This window comes from Leucopleurus acutus, assembly GCF_964270905.1.
Source record: "Leucopleurus acutus genome assembly, chromosome: 2".
In the NCBI taxonomy this organism is placed as follows: domain Eukaryota; kingdom Metazoa; phylum Chordata; class Mammalia; order Artiodactyla; family Delphinidae; genus Leucopleurus; species Leucopleurus acutus.
In genome coordinates, this window is record NC_139143.1 from 183,926,321 (window position 1) to 183,947,352 (window position 21,032).

Here is a 21,032-nt window from a genome sequence, read left to right on the forward strand (position 1 = left end):
ATGAGCACACAACCCAAACGGACCAGGGAGCTGCCTGGCTCGGCTGAGATCAATTGACCCAGGGATACAGTGACAGCCTCCAAGACACTGACTAGACTCAAGTGGCCTCCTACGGGTGACTTTCAAGTGTCCCCAGAAGGCAAGCACCACCTTCAAAGTCTTGCACGGGAACCACTTCCCAGGTCCTGCTGCCCCTGAAGGGTTCTTAGCTGCTGCTGTTCATTCCTTTTCCTTTCATCTGTAAATATACCAGCGTATTTCTCTAAAGGATAAGGACTCTTTTTGTTAGCACAGTCACAATACTAAAAAATAATGAATAATAATAATTTAAAATGTCAGACATTTAGAAAGGCTCCTAATTTCCAATCAGAACAGGAGCTCTTAATATTCAGGGATCATGGACCCCCACGTCGGCATTCTGGGGAGGCCCATAATCCCCTTCTAAGAATGCTAATTTTAAATGCATAAACTAAAATGCTTAGGATTACAAAGGAAGTCAATTATATTTAAATATATCTATCGAAATATTAAAATTGGGATAGAGAACTGAAAGCTTCTTTTTTAAAGCATAAAATAATATCTAATAAAAAAAAATCTCACAAATACTATTTCCTAAAACTACATTTTAAAAATATAATCTGATTGTCAAATAAACTCCAGAAAACAGTATGTTTGGGCAGCTACTTAGGTCATGTGCATTGCTTGTAAGCACCTTTTTGGAAAAGGTAAAGAGCCACCCTAGTGCTTACATTGCTAGTATGTAACTTGGTCTGTGATGGTGTATTGGAAATAAAATAGGTACTTTCTTTTTTTTTTTTTTTTTAATGAGAATGAGGTTTCTGGCTACAGACTAGACACTAGTTACAGAGAAAAATTAATTTAATAAATAGAACAAATTTCACTTTAACAGCATCTTAACCCAGGATCCGATTTCAGAACCAAACTTAAGAAAAATGGAAAGTAATGGCAATTTTGTAACATATCAGAGGAGTATTTGATTCATTCGAAACTGAAGCCTTTTCAGTTGGCCAGACCTTAAATCATATGTCGGCAACTGTCTTTTTAATACTAATTAATTAAATAAAATAAAAAATTAAGTGAAACTTGATCTGGGAGAACAAAGTTGAAGTAACCATGGCACTGTGGACTTTGCGGGGTTTTCACTACATCAGGAAGTAATTACACAATATTTTCCAGAAGTGAAACAGTGAGTCTAACTGGAAAAAAATGTGGAAACATTTAGTTAGAACAGTAGGGCAAGGTATTAAAGAGCCTTTTAAGGGGTTAACTCTGAAGGAAAATATGCAAATAATTGGGTCTTTAAACATGTTTTTAATTACAATTCCAGGATAAAAGTCAGGTATACTACGGCACTCCTGTGCTTCTCCTGAAAACGCCTTTCTTGCAGAGGGATGCCTCCAACATTCACGTCACCGTGAAGACCCAGCCTGACAACCGAGGATACTTCAGAGGAACATTTGCCAGGTCCCCGATGACTTCTTCCCTGTACACTGAGGAAGGCTACGGTCATGTGGCTTCTTCAACATTCACTGGCAAGATTTAACCCACAAACTTGGGTAGAGACACATGGTTTTCATCTTAAGAGTCAAAAGTCATTCACGCCAACATCTTTTCCTAGTTCTTATGAATTTTAAGAGTTTCATGAAATCTCTTTTACTGACTTCATTTTGATTTCGGTTTTCAGCTTTCCATGGCTCTGTTTTCAATGCATGTATCTCACTGGGAGCAAGCCTATGTTAGCTGTAGTACACAATTTCTCCCTGTGTTCTTGGCATATGTCATCCTATTGAAAATGAATTTCACGAGGACCAAGGTTTGACTTGAAAATGAATTTCACAAGGTTTCACTTGAATAAGGGTGAGTGGGAAAGAAAATTAAAAGCGCGACGTACAACAACTTTCCAACTATGATTCATTCAACAAATATTTGTTGAGTGCCTAGTATGTGCCAGGCACTGTTCCATGTACTGAGGATTCTTCAGTGAATGGAACAGACAAAAACTGCGGCCCTCATGGAGCTGCCATTCTAGTAGACTCCGCACCATGTCCCGCTACACCTGGGGTATGACTCTCTGAGCCTCTGATCCAAAGGCCAAAAGTTACATTAGCAAAGTGGTATATAGGGCAGCCATGGCACCAAATCCTCACCGAAGGCAGGCAGGAATATAAAGCCCTCCCTGGAGTGAAACACTGGGGATTCTGGTTATTAGAGTGATGGCCAGAGCTGAGGCTAGACTAAAAGAGCAGATAGATGTGTGCTATGGACAGAAGTATGTCGCCACCTATTTGGAGCAAGGAAGTAATGAAGGTTAAATGAGGTCATAAGGGTGGGGCCCTGATTCTATAGGAGACACCAGAGATCTTGCTCACCCTTTCTCTGCCATGTGAGGACACAGCCAGAAGGCGGCCATCTGCAAGCCGGAAAGAGAGCCTGCACCAGGAACCAACTCAGCCAGCAGCTTGATCTTGGACTTCCCAGCCTCAGACTATGAGAAATAATTTTTTGTTGCTTAAGTCACTCAGTCTTGTCATGGCAGGCTGAGCTGACTACGATAATGTAATACACCTCCATCACTGAGAGACTTTCCAATAACACTGCAAGGAGCTTGAGTTACAAAAAACACATCTAGGAAGACGCCATCCCATGCAGCAAGCAACAAATGAATTCTGGACTTGACTTTTGATATCCCCGTTCAAATACTGCTACAAAACTATGAGATGAGGTTAGTTTAACAGCATTTCTAACAACGACACTGAAGGCTCTCCTGAGAGATCACCTCTACTTCAGATATCCTCCACCAACCAAAAAACATTCATGGTCCTCTGAACCCTCCCTAGCTTGCTTTATCTTAAGAAAGATAAATAAGCATTAAGAGAAAGTAAACTAGTATTTTGCTACTTATCAGGCAGAACTAATTGCTTTCTCTGGACTGTGGTTCTAACGCCTATTTAGGTTACAGGGCATTTTACGCTAAGAGAGTCTCTGCAGAATATCCTAAAATAGTGATATACTGAATTCTACCACGTCAACTAGGAAAAGCTTCACTAACTGAAAATATAACAAGATCCTAAGTGTATAAGGCTCCACATTCAAAGAATAACAGAACAACCTTGAGAACACTGTTGCGTTTCCAAACTTTTCAGCTCCCAGTTGGTTGTTTATCTGTTTTGTTTTACTAGCATTCTGCAGCAAACAACAAAACACCGAAGTTTAGGAAAGTCTCACAGGGCAAAAAAAACACCTGTAGATTGAGAACATTTTATCTTCTCTTTCTGAACTAATTAGAAGGAGACTGCCAACGTTAAGGTCCCGCTATGGAACTCAGTTTGAGAACCATTGTTATATCTGAATCTATAAAACATCTGGGCCAAGGAATCTTGTTGACCAGTTCCAAGGCCTAAGAGTCACGCTGATACTCAGATCGGACAGAAACTTCTCAGAGTCAAAGCCAGAAAAGACAACCTGGTGAACCGAAAGGGCTGGTCTCCCACGGCTCCAACTTACAATTCGTCTTGTATGTTGTCTGTTAGTTTGAAGAGCTGCTCCTGCCCTTCGGCCTGGCTCTCAGAATAGCGGGGAAGCAGGCCCTGCGGCCCTGCGCAGCACCGTGGTTTCCGTACCCTCTGTGCTTGGGTCCTAGGTGGGGAAATGGACAAGAAGCAAAGAGGTTAAGTGTTAAACGTCAAAATGATTTCGCTTCCTTCCTCGTCTGAGATAAAAACACCACTTAACACAGGACATACTCTAAATCTGCTGACCGGAATTAAACTACATTTAGTACCACCCGTGAATGCACTAGAAGAAAGTGGTTAAAGACTCCAGTTTTGAACAAGAACCTCACCGTTGCCATTTTCTAGCTATGTGATCGTGGACAAGTCAGTTAACTTCTTCAACCCTCAATTCCAGTTCTCTCTGTAAAACAGGATGATGACACCCACCTCACAGGACTGCCGTGAAGATCAAACAAAATCATGCCCATCGAGCCCATGTTTGACAGGATGTAGGCTATCCACCAACAGTGGCTCTTGTTATTATTACTGGACTTCCACTTGGTCACACTCTATTTTTCTAGGAAATCTCTTCAGGAGAGGCACCTCTGGACTTGTAAAGGGTCAGGAAGAAGAGTGAGAGGCTTTGGGCATGAGTCAGAACACACCAAGCTTCTCAGCTTCTTCTAGGATGAGTGCAGCTGCCTGGGTGTAGGGTGAGGGACACAGTGATCACAGGAGGGAGAAGAAAGGCTCCGTGGACTGGTCCCAGGCCACAGTCTGGGATTCTGCGGCGGCTCTCACTCATGGCCCTCAGCTGTCCGTGGCCCAAAGGAATCTGCTTTGCTGTGGCTTTCAGGGTAGGCTGATGTTGTCTTTCTCCACAAACCATATACAGGGTAATTGATAAGTACTTTTTGGTGTTTTCCTAGAAACAGGAGTCCATATTTGTTTTGGAAAGGCTGTGCATATTTCAGATGACTGATAAGAGTGTGCCTGGTCTGTCCTCGGCCTTGTACTTGGTGTACTTTTCATTATTTGTTCCTGGATTCCATTGAAGCAAAACACCCCTCTCTAGACATATCTACAAGCGAGGCCTAGGCTTACCCACTGAATCAGCACTCCAGGATCGTGTGCTAACAGCAGTGGAAAGACTTACTTGCAAGGGCAGAGAAGTGCCTGGTGGGCGAATCAGGGTAAAGATATGGACAGAAACAGTCAGCGGGTTAGCTGCAAACCTGGGACGACGCAAAGCCCTCCAGGGCCCGTGTCAACACTCCGCCTATCATGCCACGCTGCCTCAAGTCCCAGACCTGGGTAATGCTTGATATGGGCTGGAAAACCAGACATCCAGTGATAATGTTTTAAAAGTTCAGTAATAAGGATGCCCCAAGTACTACTAATTGTGTTCTCCAAGTGAGACTAAAAAGAAGTTCCGACCATCTGCACCAAGGGAATGGGTAAACAACCCAATTTTATTGCTATGATATTAATATATTCACATATTCCTGCTGTGCACAGTCTCAATTTCTTCTTCAGGACTGAGGCCCACTGCTGGCTGTTTAGATCCCAACTACTGGTTGAAAATACGGAGGGCAGCGTCGGGAGCCGCTCACAGAGTTCACCCCTCATAGGGAAGCTTGACAACTGCTGGTGTAAGGATGCTGGAAAACACTGAGTGAGAGAAACCCAGGGGAAGGAGCGTGGTGTACTTTTCCAGGTAGCTGAGTCCTGTTCTTATCTCCTGGCCCAGTGAAACATCGACTGTCATTTCAAACACTGTCCAGGACAGGCTAAAAAAGTATCTTTTCCCCAAGGCACCCCTGAAGCTCCTGAAAGGGGTTCGGGCACTGTGGCAGAAGCCCAAAGGCCCCAGGAAGATGTGACAAGCCTGCTCCTCATTTTTCAATGTAATGTTCCATCCTGACTCCCCGATCTACTGGGAGGTTCAGAGGCTCAACTTCCACATGCATCCCAAATCTCGCTATTTCTCCATCTCTCTCATAACTGGCAAATGATCTCTGGATTTGTAACGGATTGTTACTATAGTCTTATAACTTATTCTTTCTGTTTCCACTCCTGTCCATTCTCCTCACAGGAACGAGAATGACCCTATCAAAAACAAGTCAGATTCGGTCATGTGCTCAAAACACGTTTGCTTCACATCCTACTTAGATAAAATACTTGCTTATCTGCCTCCCCAACTGACTGCAAACTATCTTCCCATTTCCAAGGTCCTCCATCCGTGATCAACCACACACCAACGGAAGGTTGGATATAGTGTTCAGATCCTGCTGCTTGGAGGAGCTCAGCGCGGCATTCAAGGCTCACTGTTCACACAAATACAGGAGAGCGAGCGAGCTCAACTTTGCTGTAGGAGGAAACGAAGTCTCTCTCGTGGTCTTATAAATATAGGGAATACTTCTGGAAGGGGTGATTTAGACATACTATCACTAGAAACAGACAGCTGGGTTAAAGGAATTCTTCCCATAATAATCCCCTACTTCCTTATCATTGTTGGAATCCGAAAAACTATTCTTTCTTCTCCAAAACTCAACTAAAATGTTAAATTCTGAGGTCCAAGTTGAGAGGCTGGGGAGTGTGTGGGTTAAAACCATTTGTATGTGAACAAATTTAGTCCCAAACTTAAGCCAGCAGAAAGTTTAAAGTGATATTCTTCAGTGTAGGCCACTGTGTGATGGGACTGTTTTCTTCATATATTGACGATGGCACTGAAAATTCAAGTAACCCTTTGAAACCAGTGTGGCTGTACGTGGTGGTAATCCTAAATTTGTTCACTCTGGGATTCAGTAATACAACGTTGGTATCTGAAAAACAGCTGTTAAGTGACTGTTCTTAAGTCACTTTCACATATGTTCCAGTGAGCCTATGAGCATTTGGAAGGAAAGGACCCGATTCATTTTTGTTGTAAACTGGACTTTAGGACTAGATGCATCATTACCCTCTGTTTAGGGCCCACGATCATCACTGGGCTTTTATCTATTTTAAATGATATAATAAACATCTTTGAAACCACTATCCCTAGCACGAAAACCCCATTGTTTGACCATAACTCGAATCTTATCTGTGTGGCCCTCTGCCGCCCCCTCCCACTCCCGGTTCCTTTCTTCTTCCTCTTCTATCTGAGATAGCCACTACCCTGAATCTTGTACTTATCGCTCCTTTACTTTTCTCCTGCACGTAGTCTTGTCACATTTCAAAGCATGTTCTGGTACAGTAGTCCTGTTACAGTCTCTGGTTTTCATTGTTTTGGGCTTCTGAAAAAGGATGGCACTGCCTTTTTATGTTTTGGGACTTACTTCTTCCTTGAAGTCATATTGCTAAGATTCAATCATTCTTTTGTGTGCAGCTACAATTCATTAATTGTACCGGCTTATAATTATTCCACTGTGCGAATATACCATCATTCACCCAGCTTCCTGTTGATGGCTCACGGACCATTTCCAGGTTTTGCTATTACAAACGATGCTGCTACGTACATTCCTCTACCTGTCTCCTGGTGACCCTAGGCAAGAGTTTCTTTGGGTATGTATCTAGGCGTTTGCTGGACACACACACAGGACATGAATGTTCACCTAACAAGATAACTCAAGTTGTTTTCAGAGAGGCTGAACCAGTTTACACACACACCAACAATGTACTTCAGAGAGCCTGGTAAACTATATACCTTCCAACACTTGGTACTGTCCAGGACAGCACTGTCCAGTACACCGCCACTGGCCATGTGTAGCTACTAACACTTGAAATGTGGCCAGTGTGACTAAGGAGCTGAATTTAAAATTTTTCATTTAAATTAACTCAAATTTAAATTGTGTATTAGATAGTACTGGTCTAGCCCCTTATATTTTTGCTGCTTGAATGCGTATAAAATAGCATTTGTTTGTTTGTTTGCAGTACGCGGGCCTCTCACTGTCGTGGCCTCTCCCGTTGCGGAGCACAGGCTCCGGACGCGCAGGCTCAGCGGCCATGGCTCACGGGCCCAGCCGCTCCGCGGCATGTGGGATCTTCCGGGACCGGGGCACGAACCCGTGTCCCCTGCATCGGCAGGCGGACTCTCAACCACTGCGCCACCAGGGAAGCCCTAAAATAGCATTTTGTCTTCTCATGCCCACCTTCCCCTTTCAACCTACAGCATAATGGAGTCCATTAAAAAAGTGGCGCAGATGTGGAGCCTGCCCACAGGCACCAGAGCAGAAAGATCAGCTTCCATGCTGCTCCTGCCTGTCACTGCTGGACCGTCCTCAGACTATCCTCTGGCTTCCTCTGGTTGCCTTGCTCCTTCTCTCACGATCACCTTCACTGTCAAGACCTGCTGCCTCTTGGGCAGGGCCTTGGGACCACCATCCTGGGGATAACGCATCATTAAACAAGAGGTGGCGAAACTCCACCCACTCACCTCTCATTAGCTGACAGCGTCTCTCACTAACACTCAACACAAAAGAGAGTTTACAGCCGTCTGCTTAGTGCATATGCAGCAACTGTGCCTCCACAAACCTTTGTTTAGCCGAAGGGCTGTGGTGCACTTAATTGCTGCCAGCTGGGGGTCTGTCGGCCATTTTAAGCCCTCAGCTGCTGCGGTTTAGAAATTTCACAGTGTATAGAAAGAAGCAGGCCTTCCAGTCAACCAGCTAATCCAAAACATCAGCACCAAACGAACTTGGGCTTTGAACTCCATGAAAATGTCAGGGAGTTGGCTGTACAGCATGGACGACTCTCCCCCCGGGGAAGGGGCTGCTGATACAGTGGCTGATACACTGCAGATACCCACCTAGTGGGAGAGATCAATACCGAGCAAGCTTGCATCTGGCCACTGCTATCTGACATGCGCTGGAGCCAAAGCCAAAGATCAGAGTAATGGAAACAATCCCTGCCATTTTCTTGAAGCAACAGTAAATCCAAACAAGGTGACACAGGGAGATCTAACCAATTCCATTCTCGTGGTTGATCCTGCCTTTCAGCCTGAGGGTCAACAGTTGGCCAGCTATTATTTGTTCTTTGCTTCTATAATGAGTAACTATGTCATAGTTCTATTAGTTGAAGACAGATGTTGTACACACATACACATACCCCTGTACAGCTTGAGTTAAGATATTAGTCGGTTGAGGAATCTGTCATGGCCAATGTCTATCAACCAAGCGAAGTTCAAAAATAATCAGTAAATGAGGAGAAAGTGTGTGTGTCAAACACGTGACTTCCTAGCTTAATAGAATGTTTATTCAACTGATGACTGCCATCTTCCTTAGGGGCTGTGTGTACTCACCCCAACAAAGTGATGGATTGTTCTTGCATTTACGTTACGTGTGTGTCCGAGAGTTTTGTTTTAATTAAATATTTAACCTGTATATACTGTGCTGGACTGGGCACAAATAATTAAGCTGAGATGGTCAACCCAGACTATCTCTTTTAAATACTACCTGTTGATGAATGACAGCTACAAGACACAGCAAGCCCCCTACACATGAACCTTCAAGTTGCGAACTTTCAAAGATGCGAACATGCGTTCCATCAACATCAGGCATGAGTGAAATTGCAGCTCGCCCTCCATCTCCTGTTGCTGACGATCCTTCAGCTCTACCATCTCCCACCTCCTCTCCTTCCTCCAGTCAGTGACTCTTCTTGCCTGTTCACTCAATGCCAGCCCCTGTGTGCCAGCTGTTGTACCATATTACTGTACTTTTCAAGGTCCTGTACTGTAAGACTAAAAATGTTTTATTTTTTGTGTTTCTTTTGAATGTATGATTGTGTGAAAAGTATTATAAAGCTATTACAGTACAGTACTATATAGCCAATTGTGTTAGTTGGGTACCTAGGCTAACTTCGTTGGACTTAAGAACAAATTGGGCTTACGAGCGTGCTCTCAAAGCAGAATTCGTTCGTATGTAGGGGGCTTACTGTACCGGAATTCTTGACGGAATGGTTCAGTCAAACATTTGTCAGTTCTCTAAAAGGAACTCAACAGTCTCTCAAACAGCACTCTCTGCACCGGAGTGTACGAACTGGTTAAAGCTTCCTCTGATACGCACTGCACTGCAGTGTCTGGACGATCACCAGGCCTGCCATGCCATGGGTGACATCTGACCTCTGACCTGGAGCCCTCTCCTCACGACTGCATCCACTTCCAAAGACTAAGTGGAAAAGCACTTCTTCTCCACTGACACATTTTACTCCTTTCAGTGCAAGCTGCAATCAGAGAAGACTAGTAGAGGTTGGAAACCTCTGAAGTCAGGCTCAGTTCACAGGAGAAACTCTTCCCCACAGTTGCGTGACAAACAGAATGCCATTTTCTAGAACCTGCTCAGAGGTAGTATTCCACCCACAGGTTTAGTGATAACCTCTGAGCTCTGGCTGCGTTAAATCTTGAACCAAGAAAATTGGACCAAATATCCAACGACACTTTGGATTTTGAACACATGAAAAAAAAAAAGGTTGGGGGCTTCCCTGGTGGCGCAGTGGCTGAGAGTCCGCCTGCCGATGCAGGGGACGCAGGTTCGTGCCCCGGTCTGGGAAGATCCCACCTGCCTCGGAGCGGCTGAGCCCGTGAGCCTGCGCGGCCGGAGCCTGTGCTCCGCAACGGGAGAGGCCACAACAGTGAGAGGCCCACGTACTGCAAAAAAAAAAAAAAAAAAAAAAAAAAAAGGTTGGGCAGAAAGCAACCCTCTGTCAGTAGAGGTAAATGAATTACTAACTGAGCCTTGGGACTGGCCTCTGCCTGCCTCTGCCCCCACGCCCACCCCATTTAATGAACTCTTCCTGAGCACAGGCCGCGCTAGGCCTTTAGGAAGACAGAGATGAATGGAGTTTCCAGGGAGCTTCCTGGAGTCTAATGGAGGAGAAACAGAAACACAATTATAATGCAGCAGGGGAGCCCTGGGATAGAGGGAGTGTAATACGACGGCTGGGTTTGAATCCCACTTCCACCATTTACAAACGGTGTCCTACGGCCAGTTGTGTAACCTCTTGGAGCCTTGGTTTCCTCATCTATAAAATGGGGATTCTAATGGGGTTGTTGTGAGGAGTCAGTCAGTATGTGTACAGTGCTTATAAGAGTGCCTGGTACATAATAAGCGCTCGATAAAATGCTACTGATCATGATGACAACGATGATGATGGATCTGCAGAAGATGCCATGGGTGCCCGAGAGGGGCCCTAACTTAGCTTAGCCTCGGTGGCTGAAACCCAAGATGGGCTAGGATCCAACATCCAATCTTTCCCTAAACTGCTTCAAACTGAAATATTCCCCTTTCCCTTTTGCTTCCTTGTTAACATTCTACTTACCTCTCCCTAGAGTTCTGAAGTCGTGCGTGTAACAACACATAAACTCCCATATTGTGTTGTTGCAACTGAAAATGTGGGAAAGATGCTGCTCCATGAAACCGCTAGAAATTATATTATTATTGCTGTTAAGTTTTTAGTGATTTGACATCCTGCAGTGGGGAGGACATTTCCTGGGCTGGGCTTTCCCCACAGTGGGATTCACACCTGACTTGTTTATAGGGGTCAAGGCTTCCTATAACCTAACACATGTTTGGGGGACCCCATGACATTGCACCTGTGACAGCTCGTAGGACTAATGCCAACAGATATGCCTATTGGGATTTAAACTCTAAGAACAGACTAATTCAGAGCTTTTTTTCCTAGTCAACTAACTGCCTCAGGGGTGAGACTACCTGCTCATGAAGCTGGGGGGCGGGGTAAGGCAGACTCGCTTCATAACGAATTCCAATCAACTGGATAATATCATACTGAGATTATAGTCTGAGAGCCTTGGATTTCCTAAAACAACTAACTTTTGCATGCATTCTGGGTTTGCTTTGCTTTTTCAAAAAGCAGTTGACAACTTATAAGGTGGTTTGCAACTTTCAACATCACTACAAAACCGAGGCATTTAAAAACGCAAGCTTCATTTATGTTTTAAGCACAACATTCTGATTCAGAATGGTGCTCTATAGGAATGGTGCTCTATAGGAATCTCTCAAACCATGGTCAGTTTCCCTACTAACCTGTCACCTCTAATGCCAATCCTAAGATGTTTCACATGGGTCAAAATACACAGTTCCTGGTAAACTTATTTTGTAGCTACTAAGTGCAAATGCTAACAAGTTGATAAATTAAACAAACCATATTATTTTCAGATGATTTCTAGCCAATAATTACATAATCTCTTTCTTTATATGATCTACCTTCTCCCAAAAGTTGATCCCTTTTAAGAGAGGGATGAAATTTAGGAGCATGGTGGTGTAGGGAAGAACACAAATCTTTGGAAAAGGACAAACAAACTTGAATTCCTGTCCAGTCACTTATTAGCTGAGTGATCCTGAAGAAGTTACTGGATTTCTCTCAGCCTCAGTTTCCTTATCAATAAATGGGAATATAATACTTACTTGGTTAATAATGTTGAGATAATATATGAAAAGTGCACAGTACAGTGCCTGGCACATAGTAGGTACTCATAAAAGCTTCCTCCCTCTCCCCTACCCTTATTCTGAATTACTGGGTGTCACATCAATTTAAAATACCAAAACACATAACTTTTAAAACTCAGATTTAAAATTTTTAGCCTGACAGCACACTATGGGAAACATGGTTTACTGGATATGTAAGGATAATTCATGAGGGGTACATCAAATGTTTGGTTATATAGGTGTTTTCTACAGGAACTACTGCCTAAGTGTTTCCTCACCTGACTTACTCCATTCATGTCTCATTTGCTTAAAGAACTTTTTAAAAGAGCTAAGAGCTAATCAATCTAGCAGCTCAACAAACTATACCAAATGTCAGATTTTTAGAATTGGAATGAACAGAGTTTTAGAATATTGCCATTAATAAAAGCCATCATAACAGAGGTTTTTGGGGATAGAACACTGTCTCTAAATGAAGTCTGCAAGATCACCTGAATACATCCAACCCCTGAAAATGGAACGGCCCTGACTGAGTGGCGGGGCCGGGGGGGGGGGGGGGCGGGGGGGAGGCGGGCGGTGTGGGCTGTGTCCTTAGCATCCCCCCAGCCCTGGGCCTCCACACTATTGCGTGAAGGGCCTCCCTCCCTCGTGACCAAAGCCAAGCAGGTCTGGGTGCTGCAGCCCTCTGAGGACCTACTTTGTGATTTGTGTGCTTTTTCAAGACCACCTGTTCATTCAGGCCGGAAGTTTTATACAACCGTTTACTATCTAACAGAGAGTATTGGTGGAGGTGAGGTGGAAAAGGAGAAAGAGGGCACAGGAGAAGATGCTTCAAAAATGGATGTGGAGGGACTTCCCTGGTGGTCCAGTGGGTAAGACTCCGCGCTCCCATTACAGGGGGCCCGGGTTCGATCCCTGGTCCGGGAACAAGATCCTGCATGCGTGACACAACTAAGAAGCCCGCACGCCTCACGGAAGACCCGGTGCAGTCAAACAAACAAACAAACAAACAAAAAAAAACGGATGAGGACACTGAAGATTAGCAACTGCCATGAGAATGAAAGTTTACATACAGTTGCCTCACTCACAGGGATAAACAGGGTCTGTTTCAGGCCCTGAGGTTAGACTTGAGGCGGTCGAGGGAGAAACTGTGACCCTGGAAGGGTAGCAGAGCCAGCCGGTGACACAGCACACACCCTTTCTCCAGGCACCAACCTTTTCCAGGGAAGGGCCTCGTGTTCTGAATAAGCCATGGCCTGGAGAGTGTGACGGGAGTTGAATGGAAGCCACGTGGAGCCAGAGCTTTCCGTCTCTTCCGTGCATCACGGTACCCCAGCTCAATACACAGATGCTAAATGACCAGACCGAAGGCCACAAGCCTGTGCAGGACCAGCGGCAGGGGAGCCAGAGCTGCTGCTTCTGAAGCCGAGGCTGGAGAAGGGGCCGTCCGTCGGGGAACTCCTCCTCGAGACCCAATCGGGGAAGGGCTGAGAGTTGGTAACAACCCAGAAACCCCTGGGGCATAGGAATGCTGATCATTCCCTCGTGGACGGACTCTAGAAAGTTATTGACCTGGGTCATGTTCTCCCGAGGGGGCAACTGGACAGCTGCCTGTTGGCCTCAGGGGACCGTGCAACATCTGCACTTTTCCAGGAAGGAAAAGAGCAGCAGGGCCTGGAACTCTGGAAACGGCTCAGGGGCCTGGCTCCCTGCGGATGGTCCAGTCCAGTGTTGACACTCAGCACTTAAGCAACTCAGAACCTTCTGACCAAGGCGATCAATTCCCTGCACTAGCTCAAATTCCAAGGAGAACTTCCCCAAAGGATTTTTACTGTATGGCTTTCATTATTTCAGTCCCAAGTTTTAGGTTCTTTTGGCCTAGAAACATATAGGGCTCAACAAATCCTCTCCTCCTCATCTCCCTTCTGACCAGCTGGTGCTTTTTTATTGTTTGTCCTCGAATTTAACCTGTGGCTGAGCTTTCTCAGAACCAAGGCCACCTCTAGGCAAATCTGCCCTCTGCAAACAACAGATGACACCTTCTCTTTCAACTTGGGTCCAACTGGCTCTGGCCCAGCGTTCCAATGCCCTCAAGACTATCTTGGATTTCTCAGGCAAAAGAAGAGACTTCTCTTTGTTCCGGCTCTTGCCACAGTGCCTGAGTATAAAGCCAGGGCAGGAATAAGGCAAGGGGAACATCCATGTGTCCGAATGGGGATTAGGTTCAATGGTGTCCTTTCTCTTTGGACAGGAAGGAAACAGAACACAAGCTGGCAGCTAAGTGATACCCTTCGGTGCCTCGACAACGGGTACGTTTCTGCCTGGTGCCATGACGTTCAACCTGGTGACAAAAGATTATTCTTTATTTGGTGATAAGAAGGTCAAGCTGCCTTATAATTAAGTGCCGCCGGTGTGAACATGAATGGGACTGATTGCCATAGTCCATCAACCCTTGGCAAACTGGTTTGTTTGGTCTGGACAGCAAACGCCATTCCACACTACTGGAATTTTTTTCTCCCAGATCCCCTGCGGCCCCATCACCACCCCCCCCAAACCTTTTTTTAAAAATTACAATCTGTTCTACTGTCTCAAGTTACATTCTGTAAATAATAAGCAACACTGATGAAATGCAAAAAGCTGAAAATTTGTAAAGCAGAAAGATCTGCAGCATGTTCCACATCTGTGCCACATTAAACACGCACTCAACAGATTTGCTGATTCCTGTCTAATCAGCACACGAGGCTGACGTGGGCCAGAAGGGCCCTCATGCCACATGCCACATGCCACAGCAGGGCTGCGGGCCACCGGGGGGAGGCAAGGAGGGACAGAAGCTGGCCTCCTGAGGTGGAGAGGCCAACCCCACAATGCAGGCAACACTTGGCTGCCAGCCTGCTTCAGTTTGGGTACATGTGCGTCGCAGACTGGTGGGTCACAGCCGTGGTTAGGTCATGGGAGAACAACTGCTCAGAACCCTTCTTCCCAGTCGTCAATGTTGGTGAAGCTGGGCCCACGGCGGTTAAACTAAATAACACGTTTTAAAGATAAAATGTCTCATTTGAAGGAGTTGGCTTCCTATACATTAAAATGACTACAAAATAAAAATAGAACAGAAGGAAACCAATTAAAGTCCATTTGGGAAAATGCTTAGAGGCTACTAGAGATGTTAGTTGCTCTGCCAGGCAAAATTTGATCCCGTCTTTTATTTCTTCCAAGCATTTTACACGCATGCACGCACGTACATACGTGCACATCTGTATGCATGCCTGCAGGCACTCATGCTACCATTAAGAAAAACTGGCAGAGCATAAGAAGAAATCGGCACGTTTTAAACTTGTGGCATCATTCTGAGTCCCCGAATGATTACAAGGCTCCGTGTCGGAGAAAAAACCACATTCAGACTCAACAAAGAGTCTTCAAGCAGAAGAGCACATGAACCTCTAAGGATACTCTTTGGCAAAACAGCAGACTGCCACCTCCACTCGCTCTCTGACATCTGCATTTTCCCATCAACCTTAGGTGGCAAGACACCAGGACTAAGAGTCCTGGGTCACCAGGGTCCACAGTTTGTCTCCATAGCTGCATTTATTGAGTGCTGACTCTAAGCTTCACAACATTCTTATAAGGATGTGTTTTACTAGTATTCCATTTCACAGAGGAGAAAACCATGCCTTAGAGAGATTATGAAGTTTGTCCAAGGCCACTCAGCTGGTAAGTGGCAAAAGCAAACTTGATCTTGGGTCTTTATGGACACAGTAAGCTTCTTATCAGCATGACTGTTGATAAAACTCTCTTTAATACATTGTCTGAGTTCATCACTGTGTTAAGCATTCTGAAGAAGATCCTGGAGGGATACCAAAGAAGGCAATAGCATGATCTCATGAAGCTTACAATCCAGTTGGGAAGATAAGGTGTTCTTACCTAGACCATGTCTCAGTGATGGGAGAACTAAGGAGGCCTGGCCCTACACACTAAGAGGGCAGGACGGGCTTCCTGGGAAGGCCTGGCTTCAAGTAGGGCCCTGCCTAAAGGCAGAGCAAGATTGTTATTAATACAACAATGTATAGCTTCAGTACTAAACCTGCCAAATTTTACCACAGGAACGGGTAGTAAATAAATACTAAGAAACAGGAGGAGACAAATGAGATAAAAGCCAGTTAACAGACCACACCACATACAATCTAAAGACATCTGATTGAAGCCTCATTCTTAACGCTAAAGCAAGGAAATGACGAGCAGTAAGCAGTGTCAGCTCTCCTTTTATAGTCATGATGCAGACTTTAACTTCATTAATGGAATTCACCAAGTGACTAAATTACATAAATATTTGGAAGAAAGATATGTACCAGTGTGGACGAGAAACTGATACAATGACAACTACTGGAAGGGTGGGACCAAGACAGGCTGTAAATAAACAAAAACAAGCACACTAAAAAGGAAGACAAATTCTGACGTCGAGGGTTTAAAAAGGATTGGGGTGAAGAATATGCGAAGATAATTCACAAAGGAAAACTCCAAGTGGCCAAATGAAATATGAAAAGATGATGCAACACTCTGAGTTACGGAAGAAATGCAAGTAGTAGCACTGAAACATTCCCTCTCAGGTCGGCAGAGGCTTAAAAGAGTAATAATGCCTTGCTCTTAGTATAGTATCTACTTCATGAAATTCTTGACGGAATTCTGAACGAATGAATAGCCGGAGCTGGTGGCGGGTTGGAGCAGAGGGCCTTCTCAAGCGCACAGGGTGGCAGTACAAATGGTTTCAACTTCCTAGAAGGCAATTTCTAATGTTTTTCAAAATAGAAAGCGCATTTACCCTTTACTCAGGAATTCTGAGTAAATTTTAGAAATTTACCCTAAAGAGAGAATTATACACAAGTGGAAAGATATATGTAAAAGATGCTTATGATAGCAAAAATCTGGAAACATCCCTCAATAAAGGACTAGCTAAGGAAATTGCTGTATATGTGCAATTTACTATTACACAAATGCTAAAAATGATTTACTAATATTACATAATGTTAAAAGTAATTTACTGCTTAGGCATCAACAGCTGTGCCTATATGATTCACCTGAAGTCTTATATACATATGTATTTGTGCATGTGTGTGAGCACACACACATATACACACACACCGAGATATCTGGCAGGGTTGACGTTATTAGCCTTTTGGTGATTATTAATGGCCAATGGGATTGAGTTCCTTTTATTTTCTTTCTAAAAATAGGAATAACAGTACCAATCTCACTGACTTGCTGTAAGAATTAAAGAGATAACTCGTGCAAGGTTCTGGGAACAGTGTGTATACACTGGGAGTGCTCACATACTGTTTGGATTTTCAGAACAGTTCACGTTTGTACATATCTTCAAACTCACACGATAGAACTACTTTTTAAAAAGATGATTCAGGGAAGAGTCAGGCACAAACACCAAAATGTCTGAAACGCACTTAAGAAGCAAAGCATGAGTACAAATTTCTATGATCACATACTGCAGGACAAGCGCGGGCTGGGCGCAGACTAGGAAAGAAGGAGTGAGAATGGCCAGGCTTCGTCTCAGATGGCTTTCTTCTGGGTAAGAGGTGGTCTGAGTGAAGATTTCCCCAGGGGAAAGGCCATGACTCGATCATTACTATTACCTCTCCCAGGACCGGGAGGCATGGCTCCACGCTATACTGGATGGTGGCCGGGGTGGGGGTGGGGGGGGGCGCCGGGGGGAATGGATGTTGCTTTGTTAACCTGAGGGTCCTCTGCAGGCAGCCTCCTTCCCAGCCCCCATCTAACTTACTTTTCCAGCACTGTCCTGCTTTCTGAACCTGAAGAGCAGGAGAGAGGTCTTCCCTTGCTTGTGGTAACTGGCCAGCTCGGAGCAATGAGTGGGAGGGGAGGAGGGGGAGGCAGGGCCAAAATGGACCCAGGTGCTCACGGCACTTACCCTAAAGAGCCCCGGGAGGCGAGACAGCAATTGCAAAAGGGGTACTCCAAGAATGGGTAAAAGCAAAAGCACTCTGCCTCCCAGCTTGCCCGAAGTCCCCTTCCTGCTAACGCAGGGAGAGAGAACATCTGGACCTGGTTGTGAGGCTCTCCAGCTGCAGAGCCCCTAGAGTGAAGTTCGTGTTTCACTGGAAATTGCATTTCAGGGGCTTACAGACTGTCCTTTCTGATTCTCATCAGGGTGAAGTACAACCTAGAAGACAAGCTGGTTCAGAGACCAAATCAGCTTTGCTTTGGAATGTTCTCCTCTCCCTATCCCCCTTTAAAAGGAGACTTAATGGTCCAGGTGGTGAGAAATCAAAAAATGAAAGAAAGAAGAGGACTTGGGGTCATCTCAGGTGCATTTCTGTGCCTTCGTAAAAATCAGACTCGTGCCCTGGGTCAGAGCCGGCACCGAACCTTCAGAGCACTTGTTCTCCTAGGCAACAGGAGTCAATGAGACTGAGTCCACGTGAGTCATTGGACTGGGGCTTTCCTCTACAGGACTAGAAAAAAACGTGGGTTCAAAATGTGTGAGAACTTGCTGAGAGCCAAGGAGGCAGAGGGGAACGACGCTAGACCCTTTCAGACAGAGGGGGCAGCAGAATAAAGCCCCCCACCCCCAATCTGGGGCCAGCCACTGCTCGTGCTCCACCACCTGCATTTTGCAGTTGGCCTCCCCCGGCATTGGGACACAAGCCTGCAAGCACCACAGACCAGGCAGCAGTGGGCGCTGGCCCTCCTGCCGGGGCCTCGCTGGGCCTCTGGGAAGAGCAGGTGCATCCGGGAGCCTGTCCAGTGCAGCAGAGGCCACGGCACTGCTTCCTGCCATGCTAACACAAAAACAAACACGACCCCCCTCCTCCAGCCGCTCCTGTCCGCCGAGAGATTGTTTCTCCCTCTGAACCTGGGGGCAGAGGCAGTTAGCGAGGGCGGGCACGTGGCTTTCCAAAGAACAAGTTGCTCGGGGTGAGAGAAACAGGTAGGCCTGGGACACCCCTGATGCTGACAAAGGAGGGTGAGTCACACATAAGCCAAGAGGTGACTCTTGAGCTGCTGCTTTGTGCTGCTCCCTTTCCGAAGGATGGCTCAGATGCAAGCATCTCAGACCAGGCTTCCTTCTGCATGTTACATAAAGTGCTGGAACTTTCTAGTGCTCTCTGTCTTACGATCTCTGCAGATAAGCATCTCTATAAATCCCGCTTCGTGGATCATCTGGCCACCTCATGGCATCTTTAATCATTGGTAAACGGAACAAAAATAATTCAAAAGAGCAGCGGAATTCCTTCCTACAATTTAACCACTCACTCCCCCCAGCATTTCTCTCTCTTCACATCCCCGAAGACCAGCCACAGCATAGCTCCTTGATGCCGAATGGGCTCAAAGAGAACCCCCCAAAAGGTGCCCCATTAAAAGACACCCAGTACTACCAAGGTCTTCTAAACTTTGGGTTTAGCAATCATTTCATGGAGTTCAAACCATGGAGTCAGCTCCATCCAGGGACTACCAGAGCCTATTTCTAGGATTTTAAAGCACCTTGACTATGGAAGCCTAACTAGATAGACTCCAGCAGTCTCAGAAGTGGCCAGCCCTTTAGTCTCTTCTACCTCTAGAACTCCTTTTGCAGGCCCCCCAGCACCAAAATAAACAGAAGTTATCCTCGGCCACCAAAAGAAGGTTATAGCATGCTGAGCACATACTTGGACATTCTCTTCTCCTTCCAAGACTTCCTATACTGTGTCCCAATCAGAGTTCCCAGGCCACCAGCTGGTGAAGACGGCCTTGGCTGGATGGCAGAGCAAAGACAAGCTGGAACCCGCATGTGTGACCGCTACTTTGTGAAAGTAGAGATTCTGAATTTGAAAGGATCATCGTTTGGGGAGGGGCCGAGATACAGAAGAGAGGGCCAGGGACAGCACAGCTCCTGGACACAACGCTTGGCGGCCTGATTCTCCAGGCACACGCACACCGTCTGCCACCTCTGGGTTAGGCCGGTAGGGGTGAGAGTCTGTGATAAGCACCCTTCAGGCTGCGAGATCTAGGGTTTATAGCACCTCCCCCGCTAATTGCCTTAGCATCTTTCCCCAAATATTCTGGGTCATAGGCAGATATCCAATTCCCACCCTCCACATTCAAGAATCATTAAGGGGGGCTCCCCTGATGGCGCAGTGGTTAGAAACCTGTCAGCCAATGCACGGGACACGGGTTTGATCCCTGGTCCAGGAAGATCCCACATGCTGTGGAGCAACTAAGCCCGTGTGCCACAACTACTGAGCCTGCGCTCTATAGCCCGCAAGCCACAACTACCGAGCCCACATGCTGCAACTACTGAAGCCTGCGCGCCTAGAGCCTGTGCTCTGTAACAAGAGAAGCCACCGCAAATGAGAAGCCCACGCACCACAATGAAGAGTAGCCCCCACTCAGAGCAACTAGAGAAAGTCCGCACACAGCAACAGAGACCCAACACAGTCAAAAAAAAAAAGGAATCAAAAGGAAGTGGACCTGAGAGACCGGGTAAGAGGCGTCAGGTTTAAATCACGGAGGCTTTTGATGGAAGAGACCAAGAGATGATCCAGAAGCAGCCCAGAAGTTAGGAGTGTGTGCTCTGCGCTCAGACTGCCAGCATTCAAATTCTGGTTCCCTCTCTCATTAACTTTGAGATTTTAAACAAGTTATGTAACTTCTCTGTGCTTCAACTTTCCCATCTGTAAAATGGGGAAAATACAGTACCCACCTCACTGAGTCGTTGGAGGATTAAACAGTAATACACGTAAAATGCTTAAAACAGTGTGTGACGTGAGTACACATTCAAACTCTGGAGCATCGCCACCCAGAGCACGGCATCCACCTGAGATGTCTTGTCCGCTGCAGACAAGCAGCTATCTGGAAGGACAGAAATACGTGTTTTGCTGGACGGCACAAAGGACAGGCAGGCTCCCAGTCCGGCCAAAGGATGCAACTGGCTGATGGCTAGGAGTAAACTACTCCCTTAACCAACCTTTCTCCTCGGGTGCTCTGAAGACAGACAGCCCTTTCTTTATGACTGTACTTACGCCACAGCCTTGTCTGTCTGTCCATTTACTCGGTGCAGCATTACTGTGAGGACCAGGCTTCTCCAGGTCCTGCCCCCTGA

At 45.8% G+C, this 21,032-nt stretch overlaps 1 protein-coding gene across 6 annotated transcripts in view; it reads right to left on the bottom strand.

Annotated features, from left to right (window-relative positions):
- The window catches only part of VPS13D (vacuolar protein sorting 13 homolog D), a 245,178-nt gene that overhangs the window by 12,638 nt on the left and 211,508 nt on the right, over positions 1 to 21,032 (bottom strand). For all 6 annotated transcript variants that reach the window (XR_014326029.1, XM_082834553.1, XM_082834548.1 and 3 more), the window contains one exon: positions 3,526 to 3,657. Coding sequence is in view for 5 of the 6 variants with exons in the window: in XM_082834553.1 (XP_082690679.1) it covers positions 3,526 to 3,657 (132 nt within the window). In the remaining variant the exon portion in view is untranslated. The remainder of the gene's footprint in view (positions 1 to 3,525; positions 3,658 to 21,032) is intronic.